This window comes from Psammomys obesus, unplaced genomic scaffold (assembly GCF_907164565.1).
Source record: "Psammomys obesus unplaced genomic scaffold, mPsaObe1.curated_primary_1811, whole genome shotgun sequence".
NCBI classification, from domain to species: Eukaryota; Metazoa; Chordata; class Mammalia; order Rodentia; family Muridae; genus Psammomys; species Psammomys obesus.
In genome coordinates, this window is record NW_026585609.1 from 6,380,199 (window position 1) to 6,393,808 (window position 13,610).

Consider the following 13,610-nt stretch of genomic DNA (forward strand, 5'->3'; position numbering starts at 1 on the left):
ACCGTAACAGACAGAAGAGCAACACCATGTACCAGTAGCAAGAGGATGAAAACAGACTGTGAATTACCTTCCCTTCTGATACACTGATGTGACACTCATCACCCTGGGACAGGAATTATTCGAGACACCAGTTTCCTAGCCACCTTCCTAGTTCCTTGGGCCGCAAAATTAACATATTGGGGCTCTGAAGCCCTTTGCAGCTTCACCAATAGAATAAAAATGCAACCTCTTTTTAAGGAGGACTTTCAAAGCCATCCATCATCGTGCTCTTCATTTTTCTTCCAACACAAATAATGTTAATTAATGTCTTCAATTAAAGACAACCAATTAACCTGCCATATGATGACAATGACAGGTCCCTGTCAGCGGGAGCTACAAAGCCCTTTAACAGCATGGTCTCCAAAAAATTTGAATACTGCTCTTCTTGAGGACCTGAGTTTGATTCTTAGCATCCACACTGGTTACTCACAACCACCTGTAACTCCAGATGCAGAGGAAGCTGGCTCTTCTGGCTTCTGGGCACTTGCACAAAGTGTGTACACACAGACACACACACACACACACACAAATAATAAAAATACATCTTTAAAAATAATTATTATTGTTCCACATCAGGCTTGATGTTGGCTGAGATGAGCTGATTACACTCCACTCTGTAGAAGCTTTACAACTAACTACAGATGAAGCTCTTCCTCAGCCAGGCCCTGGACTTGCAGGTGGAAAAGGCAGAGGTGCAGTATGAAGAGCACATGGCGCTTGTATCACAGGTGACGAACGCAAGCTTAAGAGCAGTCAGTCCTGGGTCAACACGGTGAAAATTGTCCCACTGCTTCGACACTCCAACCCTCAGAGAATAAGCTTCCAGCCGACAGAGCAGTCTCTGGACGGAATCTCAGTACTGGAGGGGGTTCACTGCCTCCTTCCATCCCTTTTCCAGCTGGAGAGCAGAAGTCCTGTCTTTCTAAAGCTGCTGCTAGCGGCCTTTCCGCTTCTTCATTTTCCCTCCAGCCACCTTGTTCCTCACACCAATAGCGCCCTCTGTATCATCATCATCTCCTGTGTCCTCTCGCTTGCGTTTCTTCTTTTCTCCATGTTCCCTTAACTCCTATGGGACAGCAAAAAGGATGTGACTGAACATGAGTTATTAACATCCTCTGGGATCCCTGGCGTCAGGTCAAAGGTTACCAGCAAAGGGTAAGAATCAGTTCCAAATGAACAAAAACGCTGACTTTACACACAGTGACCAAAGCATGAAAATAAAATAAGGCTGGCATAGATGTGACCCCAGTACTGATGTCGCTGGTCATATGACCTGCTGCAGCTTTTCTAGGGGACAATCTGGCATTCTGTAGGAATTCAAACTGACTATATGTGTACTCCTTCATCAATTTTACTTCTAGAAGTTTACTTTAAGGCAACAAGCAAAGGTGCAAATACTAAGATATTCCACACAGACCTAGTTAGAGAAGAACATTCATTACTGAAAACTGCATGTGATGAAATTCTCTGTAGCCATTAGAGAATGATCACATGTGCTGGTCATGGTGGTGCACAGCTGTAATCCCAGCACTTGGAAGGCTGAGGCAAGAGGCTGGACATGAGTTCAAGGGCACCTTGGGCTACATAAGTGCTACATAAGTGCAAGGGCAGCCTGAGCTACACAGCAAAGCTCTGCTTCAAAACTCCAAACAAAACAGTGGCCAGGAGAGGGAGACAGATAAAATAAAATAAAATAAAAAAAGGATCTCATGGATTTATACATGGTAAAATACAAAAATGTTAGTCACACATAATTAAGTAAGTTCTAATTATGCCTAAAAAAACCCCAAAAAGCTGGATGCTACCAATGGTTACTACTTTAATGCTTTCTATATTTTCTAAAACTGTTTTCTCAATGCACAGATCTGGACTGGAACTCTCAGTGATCTTCCTAACTACAATCATAGGCACATGTCATTATACTTAACTACAGGTTGAGAGTGTGTGTGTGTGTGTGTGTGTGTGTGTGTGTGTGTGTGCGCGCGCAGGTCAAAGGACAACTGTGGGCCAGTCATTCCTCAGGTGCCAACCCCATTTCTACTCCTCCACAGGGAAGCATTTTACAAATAAGAACTCACACAGAAATCCCATGTGGGCAAAACACCACAGCAAGTCTGTATCTCAGTGATTCAAAAGACAACAAAGGCAGAGTTCCTCCACAGTTCTGAGCTCTTTCCAGGAAGCACAGAGCACTTCCAAGGGCTTCCTCTTGAGGCTTGTCTCATGCTGCTACTGCCACTACCCCTACTAGATTCCTGCACGCTTGAGTGGTGCTCAGAATACACTGAAGGTGTTCAAGGCAAACACGTTATTCCCAAATTATGCATGAGAGGTGAGGCAAATGTCCAAGTCATAGTTTAGTCATAGCTAGTCTTCTGACCTTGAGGTTGACCTTTTTTTGAGGTAGAGGGCATAATACACAAACAGTAGAAGAAAATGTGGTTAGCCTATTCAGACTATAACAACCCAGATTTAGCGGTGAATTTCCCATGGGCCCTCAACCTTCATTTGCCCATCTTGACTATGTAACAAAAAAGCAAGTGTCTGATGAGGGCACAGGTAAGAGCAGGAGATGCTGGTGAAGGCAGAAAACAGCATACCATTCGGGCAAATCTCTGGGCTTCGTTCACACGTTCTGTGAGCATCATAACCTCTTCATCCTGTGTTGGAAAGACGGGCAGTTTCTTCCCAATTAAATGCTCTATGCGTTGGAAGAGTTCCACATCATACCTGTGGAAAGAAAATTGGCCTGGCTTTGCTGGGCTCATAATGCCAGCGTCCTGTGTTGCCTAGTACTGTGGTATCACGTATGATAGAGTATGAGCCAGTTTTTAAACAATGCTGAGTATATGATTCCTTCTCAAAATACAGATAAAAACACAACTTTTGTGCATCGACAATTGGGAAATCATCCATCACCCACAGTATTATTTACTCACAGAAAAGCACTAGGTACCCACATGCATTCATATGTAGCAGCCCTAATTACACTCAGCTGTACAAAGAAGAGGACATGAGAGACAGAGCATGGCAGAGGGAGCTGGGGAAATATGATCAACACACTGTATACAGTGTGAAACTGCTAAGAATAATTTTTTTTTCTTTTTTGGTTTTTCAAGACAGGGTTTCTCTATGTAACCGTGGCTGTCCTGGACTCACTTTGTAGACCAGGCTGGCCTTGAACTCACAGAGATCTGCCCACCTCTGCCTCCCAGAGTGCTGGGATTACAAGCATGTGCCACCTTGCCTGGCTAAGAATAAACTTTTAAAATGGGCCTGCAAGGATGGCTTGCTGGTTAAGAGCACTGACTGTTCTTCCAAAGGACCAACATTCAGTTCCCAACACCCGTAACTGTTGGTAACTCCAGCCCCTGGAGATCTGACAACCTCTTCTGGCCTCTGGTACAATGACATGCATGCAGGCAAAACACCCATATTCATAAAACATAACAAAGTCAGACACAGTTACTCTGCCCCGCTCAGAATTAAGGGGAAGGTCACTGCTCCCCGTTAGCACTGAGAGAAGCAGCAGGTGCCACTTTGTTTCTGTTTGACATGACATGATGTATGACATGGCATCTTTCACAGTAGTTCCTGGGTTTTGTTTTAACACAGCTCTACCATGACTGGATTATCACGCTTTTACCAAGTTTGGTAGGTCAGGGTTGTTTGCATTTCAGAAATTTGAAAACCAGAGTTGGGGAGATGATTCAGCTGGTAAAGCACTTAAGGAGCAAGCATGAAGACGCTCACATACACACCTACATAGCTACATACAAAACCACACACACAACATATACACCCATACAAAACACACACACACCCTGAAATCCAGGAGAGGCAGTCTATATGATTAGTACTGCAAAGGGTAGAGGCCCTCCAGAGCTCCTGTCCCTGTGCTGCCCTGTCCCAGTGCCGATTTACTTACTGTGTTACAAAAGTAATGGCCTTTCCAGAGCGCCCAGCTCTAGCAGTTCGCCCTACTCGGTGGATATAATCCTGGAACATAAAAGTAAATAAATTCAGATCAGAGCTAAGAAAGAATGTGTGCAAAGTCCTGCAGCAGACCCCTCAAAGAAAATACATGCCTTTGGAACATGGAGGAAGTGGCCTGAGAAATTTGCTGAGAAATCAATCTACTTCCATCTGTTGGTTTGTTTAAGACAGGGTTTCTTTGTGTAACAGCTCTGGCTGTTCTGAAACTCACTTTGTAGACCAGGGTGGTCTCAAACTCAGATTCACCTGCCTCTGCCTCCAAAATACTGAGATTAAGGCATGCGGTACACTTGGCTTCTTTATTTTAAAAACAAAACAAAACGCTGTGGCACAAAATTCATCTAATGCCTGCTTTCTCTTACACAACGACAAACATACAGTTTATCTACATGGCTATGGCAACACTGAATACAGAAAAATACTGGTCAGGAGCTGGAGAGACGTCTCAGCAGCTAGAGAGATGGCTCAGTGGTTAAGAGCACTTAACCACTCTTTGGAAGAGCAATCTTCCAAAGGTCCTGAGTTCAATTCCCAACAACCACATGGTGGCTCATAGCCATCTATCATGTGATCTGACTCCCTCTTCTGGTGTGCATTAAGACAGTGCTCTCATATACATAAAATACATGAATAAATACATCTGAAAGAGAGAGAGAGACAGCGCCTACACAATTATCTGCACGTCATCACTTCTCTGAACTTTAGTTTCTATTTATAAGCCAGGGCTTGAACAAATACCTAAACTTAAAAGAGTCGTTGTGAAACTCAAATGAGATAACAACTCAGTAAGGAGCCAAGAAAAACAAAGTTCCACCAGGGGTGATCCTGCCTCTCCCAGGGGACATTTGTTAATGCCTGGAACACTTTTGGCTGTCACAACCATAAGAGTGTGAGATACCGTCTAGTAGACTTGAGGAATGCTAAGCATACTCTACGCAAACAACAACTCCCAAGACAAAGAATCCACAAATGCTAACAGTGCCAAGACTGAGGAATGAGGCCAGTGTGGTCAGCTTCTGCTATAGTCACCCTGAACTATGACCAGTAATTCTCTCTGGATATCTTCACATTCACATCTGCTAATGCTGCCAACAGCCATGTGCAAATGGTGAGATTATACCAGTCAAGAGCTTTCTTGGCTGTTGCTTGGAGATAGGGTCTCATGTAGCATGTCAACTTGACACAAGCTAGAGTCATCAGAGGATGAAGCCCAGTTGAGGAAACACCTCCATGAGATCAACCGTAAAGCATTTTCTCAATTAGTGATCCATGGGGGAGGGCCCCTGGGGGGTACCATCCCTGGGGCTGGTGGTCCTGGGTTCTATAAGAAAGCAGCTAAGCAAGCTAGTAAGCAGCTCCCCTCCATGGCCTCTGTATCAGCTCCTGCCTCCAGGTTCCAGGCCTGCTTGAGTTCCTATCCTGACTTCTTCCAATGATGGACTGTGATCTGGAAGTGTAAGTCAAACCCTTTGGTCACAGTGTTTTGTTGAAGCAATAAAACCCTTACTAAGAAAAGCTCTATCCCACCACTTTCTCATTTTTGATTTTGAACTAATATCAAACACTAACAAAAACACTATAACTAAGAAAAACAAAAACACATTATTTAATAAATAAACTTTGGAACTCAGAAGTCCAAGCAGCAAAAGAACTCACCTTAGAATGAGTCGGAATGTCAAAGTTGACCACCACATCCACATGGGGTATGTCCAGACCTCTGCTGGCGACATCAGTCGCTAGAAGAATGGACCGAGCCTTGGCCTTAAACTTATTTAGAGATCCAAGGCGCTTGCTCTGAGAGGAGGAAAACAATTAAATTCTGAAAAATGAAGGAATGATGACACACATGACATGGAACACAGTAAACACAACAAGAATTTTTAAAACGACTGGGCTTCAGTCAAAATAAATATGAAAACAACAAAAAATACTTAAGACTTAGGCTGCAAATGGTAACACAAAATAAGGACTGTTTTCAACACATCAGAAAAATACCTTATTATTAACAATCCTAGAGACCAGAGAAACATCACTAATACACTGACTCAAAAGCTTACAAACCAGACCACTCCCCATGAGATATTCTTTTGTGTGCATGTTATGTTCACATGTTTACATGGGAGCACATGAGAATGCACATGAACATGCATGTGGAGACCAGAGACACCCTTAGTGTTTTGACAATCTTTCTGAGACTCCTCCCTGGGGATGGTGAAACGTCTCTCTGATTAAGAACGTTTTCAGCTCTTCCAGATGATCTGGTTTCCAGTACCCACAGCTCACGCTATCCATAGTCTCAGCTTTCTAACCCAAAGTTCACTGGTTAGGCTGAGCAGGTAAGCTGAGCTCCAGGCAGCTGGATTACAGCCACAGGCCACCATACCCAGCTCTGGATGTTCCTGGGGCTCAAACTCAGGTCCTCATGTTTGCACGGAATGTACTTTACCAACTAAGCCGTCTCACCAGACCTATCTATGAAATAGGCCACTTGCTGTCTGAAAACAAGAACGTGAGCTTACAAAGCTACGCATCAAAACACATAAGATTAGAGTTAGGAGCATGCACTGGGCACTGGTGCCCTCTGTGTCCGCTGCACTCATCTATCAACAGAGTTTGCCTGCCTCATCCCAGCGGTTCCTGTCAAAGAACTCTTACCTGACTCATCTGCCCATGGAGGGGGATGGCAGTGAACCCGAGGTTTCGGAGCAGCAAAGCAGTTCTCTGAGTATTGTTGCAAGTGCTGCAGAATATCATAAAGGAGTTGCCAGCCAATTCATTGAGAATGTAAACCAGATAGGTATCCTAAATTAGAAAACAAGTACAAGGAAGAAGGGCTGGAGACCTACAACATGCAGAGAAAGACCAAGCCTGCAGGGGTGTCTCAATCATCCGAACCAGCAGCTTTGAGCTTTAAACTTCTTCCCTGCTACTCCCCATATTTTTGGACATGGTGTCTGGAGGGAGTGGAAGGATCCCTGAGTGAATGTGTACTGAGTTGAATGAAGTCCCGAGTTGTTGTTGACATAAAGATGGCCAGGAAGGTCCCCAATGCTTCAGAGCCATAGGAACAGCCTGTGATCAGTCTCAGAGTCCCATCAGAATGCTGCTGCTGACAGTGTGTGGAGAAAACATCAGCCACAAGCTCCTCCTCCGCACTGTGTACAGCCCGAGCCTGCTCCCCGACAGGCCTACTATGGAGACTAACTAAACCTACTCATGTATACAATAAAATGAACATGCTGACTTTCTCAGCTGTTGTTGGTGAGACCCTATCACAGTAACAAAGCCCAGCTTTTCTGTGCCTGTACTTTCTTAATTCCCAGTTGCCCCAGCCAGGTCAATCCCTAATCCGTGCAGGTTGTGGCAGGTCTCACTATGTAGTCCAATATGGCCTCAAACTTACTCCAAGGCCCAGGCTGGCCTGAACCTATGGTGATATTGCTTCAAATTCCTAGTGCTGGGAAGACAAGCATGCACTGCCACACCTGGCTGGCTACGATGAGCTCTGTGAAACAAGTACCCCAATGCATCGTGAGGTCACACACAAGTTCTATACTCAGTAACCAAGCAAAGCAGCCATGAACTAAGCAGATGAAGGAAAACCGACCACAATGGTGGTCTGGGGAGGGAATCCACTATTATATCAGGGCTTCTACTTTGGGTTAATGCTATGAATTCCTGGCATGCTCACTTATCTGAGATAAACAGAAGCTGAACATGTAGCTCTCAGCTGGTCAAGAGTCGACACAGTCTCAGATGCTTTGGTAAGGACAGGAATGGCAGCAATGAGAAAGTCAACACTTTACCTTAAATTTAGAGGGAATAAAAAGGTAATACTGCTGCAGTTTCTCAACAGTCTGGTACTTAGAGGAAACGGCACATTTCACAGGGTTCTTGAGAGCTGCACGCTGAAGTTTTTGCACCTAAAGAAAACAGAGTAAGACATCAATTCCTAAATGCTCAATGTTTTCATTTTTATAGCATGCATGCTAGACAGAAACCTAGGGCTTCACCCAAGTTAGCAACTGTTCACATACTAGCTACATCTCCAGTCCTAGTTTTCCATTCTACTTTGAGACATGGTCTCACTACGGTACTCAGGATGGCCTTGAACTTACTTTGTGGTCCACACAGGCCTTAAACTTGTGATCCTCCTGGCTCAACTTTCCAAGTAACCAGGATACACTGCCACACCTGGCTTGTAAATCTTTTTTTTTTTTTTTTTTTTTAATAACGCAAATAGGTTCTTACCATTTAGACCATCTGGCCTGAAACTCACCAAGATTCACCTGTTCTTGTTTATGTAACAATTCCTATAGAGGAAAACAGGAGTCCAAGCAAATCTCACCTTCTTGGTCATGGTAGCAGAAAAGAGAAATGTTTTCCGATCTCGGGGAATGACCTTGAGGATCTTGTCAACCTGAGGCACACAGGAAGGAATGCCAGTGACATTTAAACTAGACGCCTGTAGATTCTCTTCTGGGACACAGGGGGTGCGGTGGGGTAGGACTGGACTGAGAAACCAAACTCTGGAGGTTTAAGAATTTAAAATACAATTCAAATTTTCAGCTGGAACTTACTGATATTTACACTATGATACCGACCAGATGTTATGTTTTTTAAACGCCATTCAAAGAGAAGAACAACTTAAAGCTAAGTTAAGGAAAAGGCCAAAAAATAAACATTACTCAACTAAATAAACAATGTCAGGTATGTCATCAAAGATGGTGAAAACACTGTGGACATGCAGAATAACTAGTCAAATGAAACAGAATCTGTGGGTTTAACACTTCTCGCCTCTGAAGCCAGTCCTAACTGTTCTAAAGGTAAGAGGCACCAAGAATGCAGAACAACAGTGGACAGGCCACCGCTCACTGAGGTTGCCACGGTGCTCTACAGAAACAGGGCCAGCAGTCTGAACTCGAGACCCAGAGAAGCTCTGGGGAGGACTGATGTTTGAGACTCGCCTCTGTCTCAAAATCCATGTTCAGTATCCGGTCTGCTTCGTCCATGACCAAGTACTTCAGAGCTCGTAGGTTGAAGCCTTTGGTATTTTCCAAGTGGTCAATCAGTCGGCCAGGAGTAGCTACCAAGAAAGGGTGAGGAGAAAGGATCCAAGGGTGAGAAAGCGATCTACTTACTCCCCACAGACAATGAAGACACAGAAAGTTAAGCAGAGGCACGGGTCCACTTCCCAGGCGCCACCCAGCAAGGTCGACTTTCTCCAGCGCATCCCGTCACGGTAGTGTTTACCTTTGACAGTGACTCACCTATTACTATATGGGGCTTTTTGGCCAAGGCCAGTGATTGGGACATGGAATCAATTCCACCAACAATGACAGCTACAGAAACAAAGCAAACACAGAACAGTGATTCTTAATCTTCTCACTGAGCACCTTCAGAGCCAATGCTGGATTTCCACAAAGCTAAAAGGCAACACCACTTCCTTAGGTCAACACCATGCTTACAGCGCTCTCCTTTCCTCTCCTTCCCCACTTATGATGACACCCCAAGGCTCTGCTTCTTTTAGACACTTACCACACTGCACTCCAATAGAAGACCCCAGTGCCTCAAACTGTTCAGAGATCTGAAAGGCCAACTCCCGAGTAGGGGTGAGAACCAGAGCGAACAAGCGCTGGGGAGTCTCCAACAGCGCATTCAGAATGGGCAAAGCAAAGGCACCTGTTTTTCCAGATCCTGTTTCTGCCAACCCGATAATATCACGACCTAGGAGAAAAAGAACAATACAAAGAAATGTCCACTGAGCTCCTTCAAAGTTTTCTATAGTGATGACATGATTCTAGACACAGGGTAGCCCTGATGAATTAAGAGACTGAGTATATGAAAGGGTATAGCCTCTTTATTAGATAAGCTAAAATTCAATGATAGGGCAAATACAAAATATGTTTAAGCCAGGCAATAGCAACTTGTGCTTTTAACCCCAGCACTCAGGAGGCAGAGGCAGACAGATCTCTGAGTTCGAGTCCTGGTCTACGTAGTGAGTTCTCAGAGAGTCAGGACTACACAGAGAAACCCTGTCTCAAAAAACAAACAAACCAAAAAGTTTAATTTAAAGCTAATTAAAAAAAATTATATTTATGTGTTCTATCTTTGTGTGTGTGTGTGTGTGTGTGTGTGTGTGTGTGTGTGTGTTCGCGCTCATACATGTGTGTCCATGGTATAACTGTGACAGTCAGAGGATGACCTGTAAGAGTCAGTTCTCTACTTCCATTGTGTGGGTTAAACTCAGAGCATGAGTTTTAGCAGTAAGTACCTTTAACCACTGAGTAATCTTACCAACACAAATGTGCTTGATTTGATAAAGCTCATACAGACAAAGCGAAATGCTAGGCTAACAGAGATCCAAGAGCTCTATGTGGAAGTAAGCAAAGAAGGAAGACCAGCATTCCTGCACGAGGAGAGAGGGTTGGAACTCTATGAAACATGGCACAAAGGACAGGTGAGAAGCCTCACCTGGGCTGAATGGAAAGGCATTATATGGAAAAGAAAGGAGGCTGGAAAAAAGTCATAAGCTCCCAGGATGGTTTGGTAAACAGGGAACGTCACAACCAATGTTATTCTTCAGGAAGATAAACGTGGATGAGGCAAGGAGCTGAACAGTGCACGTGATGGAACACATATATAGTCCCAGCTACGTGGGAGGATTGGGAAAAGAGAACACTTGGGCCCAGGAGTGTGAAGCCAGCCTGGACAACACAGCAAGAACCCAAACATAAAAACAAACAAAAACTGGAAGAAAATGTGGAGGGTGACAGACAAACTTTAGTGTCGGGAACTGAAAAGCCAAAAATGGAGATAGGAACTATAGAAAAACCAGTTCTGGGAGGAAGTCAATGCTTCCGAATACAGAGAACTTAATGTTCAGAGAGGTGACTGCAAGCTAACTGGGCATGCTTATGCCAGCAGGCCTGAGCTCATCTTCCTACAAAACAGGATCATTTCATGCCCACTGCCATAACCAGCCATGACCCATGAGCATCTTCATACCCTCACTCTTCCCCTTCCTCCACAACGCTTGTGTTCAGCCACCTTGTGTCCTCACTCCTCCTCTGCATGCTCTGCCTTTAATCCTGATACTGCACGTACGCACGCACGCACGCACGCACGCACCAGCAATGCAGACATAGGAGCCATAAATTTCCATCTTGTTACCAATTTCCAAGAGGCATAAACATCATCTGTCTGTACCTTCATCCCACATCTGAAAGAAGTTTTTTTGTTGTTGTTGTTTGTTTTTTGGTTTCTCAAAACAGGGTTTCTTTGTGTAGTCCACCAAGCCCTGCTGCCCGAGTGCTGGGAGTAAAGGTTTGCTCCACCACCACCTGGCTTCACATCTGAAAATTCTAATAGGTCCAAGTTGTGTTAGAATAAGGAAATGAGGATGACGACTGAACCACTATTATAAAGCAAAAGGGAAAAAAAGAGAATAGCGAGAGACAGGTGAGTAAAATACTGTTTTGAATTTAAAGATGACAAGCCAGAGTGGTGATGCACTCCCGTAATTCCAGCACCTGGGGAAGCAGAGGCAGGCCAGCCTGGTCTACAACAGCCGAGGTTAAACAGAGAAACTCTGTCTCAAGGAAAAAAAAAAAAAAAAAAAAAGAAAGAAAGAAAGAAATGAAATTAAAGATGGCAACAATTCAGCCAGGCATGTTGGTGCATGCCTATAATCCCAGCACTCGGAGACACAGAGGCAGGAGTGTGAGTTCAAGGCCAGCCTGGTGTACAGATCGGGTCCAAGGCTACAGAGGGAAATCCTGTCTCAAAATACAAAACAAAAACGATGACAGCTTCAAGCAAGGAGTGGCCAAAGGTATTGAAAGCTACAGATTAAGTATGATGGATTCTTTCTTTTTTTCTTCTTCAAGATATAGTTTCTCTGTGTAGCCTTGACTATCCTGGAACTCACTTAGCAGACCAGGCTGGCCTCAAACTGTCAGAAACCCACCTGCCTCTGGCAGACCTGGGGCTGGGATCAAAGGTGTGCACCACCACGCCTGCCTATGAGATGGTTTCTTAAAAATCTCTTAGAGCATAATCACTTAGCCAGGACATGCCATGCAAATGCAGACAGCAGAGCATTGTAGGGGTTTAAAGCTGCCACCCCTCCACTCACTAACACCAACATCTACCTTCGAGGTGTTAGAATTACAAGCTTGCACCATCATCACACATTCATTTATGGCAGGCATCCTCCTGCCTCTGCCCCATCAGTGCAGGAACACAAGAGCAGTCCTGTCATACCCAGGTTGAAATTACATCTTTATTTTACTTGAAATGTGCCAGCAATAGCTCTTGAAAGTGATACAAAAACTGAGTACAAGGTCACACTGAATCTGTACCAACCTGCATATTTAATTTCAACCTACCTTGCAAGGCCAAAGGAATAGCTTCAATCTGGATCTTGGTGGGTTTTGCCCATCCCAACTGGTCACAAGCTTCACACAATACATCCGTCACACCCTTTCAATTCAGAAAACCGTACTTTAGCAAAGAACAGCATCCTCACTTCGCTCCATTTTAAATGCCTTTACAGAAGACATCCTACTGGTGATGCGTAGCCCTTTACACTGGACATTATAGTGCATCTCAGAATCTACTTTATATAAACACTATCAGGCAGCTCCTCGAGACAATTTCTATTCACCAGGGACCGTGAGCAAATGCTTTGCATGTATTATCTCATTTAACCGTCAAACCAGTTCTGACAAGTGGCTGTACCTAGTTTACACGTGTGACTTAGATAGGATACGGATCTACTCTAAGTGGAAAGAAAAGCAAATGGGGGTCTCTCAGTACTCAGCAGTATCCTACAAGGCAAATGCACCCGAGGGAACGTGCTGAGACACCCGAGTTTCTTATAGTCTGAAGAAAGCCTAAGCTAGGCCCCACGGCGACCTAACACACTCCAGGCTGGGACATAAAGTCCCCAAACCCTGTGAGCCTAACGCCAGCACCACAGAATGAATACCAGCATCACCCATTCTCACCAGGTCTTTAAATGTTTTAGTTTCCTCCTCTTCCGGAGCTGTCTGAAGTGATTCTGAAGGGGAATCATGCTCCTCGCCTGCCGCCATCTTGCTCGTGGACTCCGGAAGTGGGGTAGCGACGCACGGCGTGTTGGGAAATGTAGTTTCACTCTTCCCTAGCGTGCACGTTCTGAGCGCCCCCTGCTGGCTGCTCTGGCTTTGCAGCGCCCACGTAGGTGGGGCTTTGGAGAACAGTTATGGCTTGAAACCTGTGAGCCAAGAGAAGCGGCTGACGACTTGCCCGTCGCTTTCTGCTGCCCTTTGGGTCTCTGCCCCTATTTTTTTTATTGGTTTCTTGAGGCAGGATCTCATTCTGTGTCTTAGGCTTTCCAGAGCCTTGTCTGTCTTCCCTTTGTGTTACCACTTTTCTAATTATCGAAATATAAACGCATGGACGTCACACACTATTTATTCATTACTTCATGTATTTGTCAACTGACAGCCTGCCATTTGCTTGGGCTGTGTTTGTGACATGGCAGGACAGCATCCACTTCCCTTGCAGAGAGAAGGGAGACAACAAAAAAC

General features: G+C 44.6%; 1 protein-coding gene across 1 annotated transcript; it reads right to left on the bottom strand.

Annotated features, from left to right (window-relative positions):
- Nucleotides 1-578: 578 nt before the first annotated feature.
- Nucleotides 579-13,141, bottom strand: Ddx47 (DEAD-box helicase 47). The gene is made up of 12 exons (XM_055610775.1): nucleotides 13,047-13,141; nucleotides 12,426-12,519; nucleotides 9,574-9,762; nucleotides 9,306-9,377; nucleotides 9,003-9,121; nucleotides 8,384-8,455; nucleotides 7,842-7,958; nucleotides 6,691-6,837; nucleotides 5,692-5,829; nucleotides 3,968-4,038; nucleotides 2,640-2,769; nucleotides 579-1,105 (listed from the first exon to the last, which is right to left on the bottom strand). The coding sequence occupies exons 1-12, from the start codon at nucleotides 13,131-13,133 to the stop codon at nucleotides 974-976; spliced, it is 1,368 nt and encodes a 455-aa protein (XP_055466750.1). The 5' UTR covers nucleotides 13,134-13,141; the 3' UTR covers nucleotides 579-973.
- Between the last annotated feature and the right edge of the window lie 469 nt (nucleotides 13,142-13,610).

Bases quoted from the DNA above. Each gene is read 5' to 3' on its own strand.
- Ddx47 (XM_055610775.1), bottom strand. From the start codon at position 13,133: ATGGCGGCAGGCGAGGAGCATGATTCCCCTTCAGAATCACTTCAGACA. The intron at 9,763-12,425 runs GTAGGTTGAAAT...TTTTTCTCCTAG, and splicing joins TATTCCTTTGGCCTTGCAAG to GTCGTGATATTATCGGGTTG. The intron at 9,122-9,305 runs GTGAGTCACTGT...CTTTCTTGGTAG, and splicing joins AAAGCCCCATATAGTAATAG to CTACTCCTGGCCGACTGATT.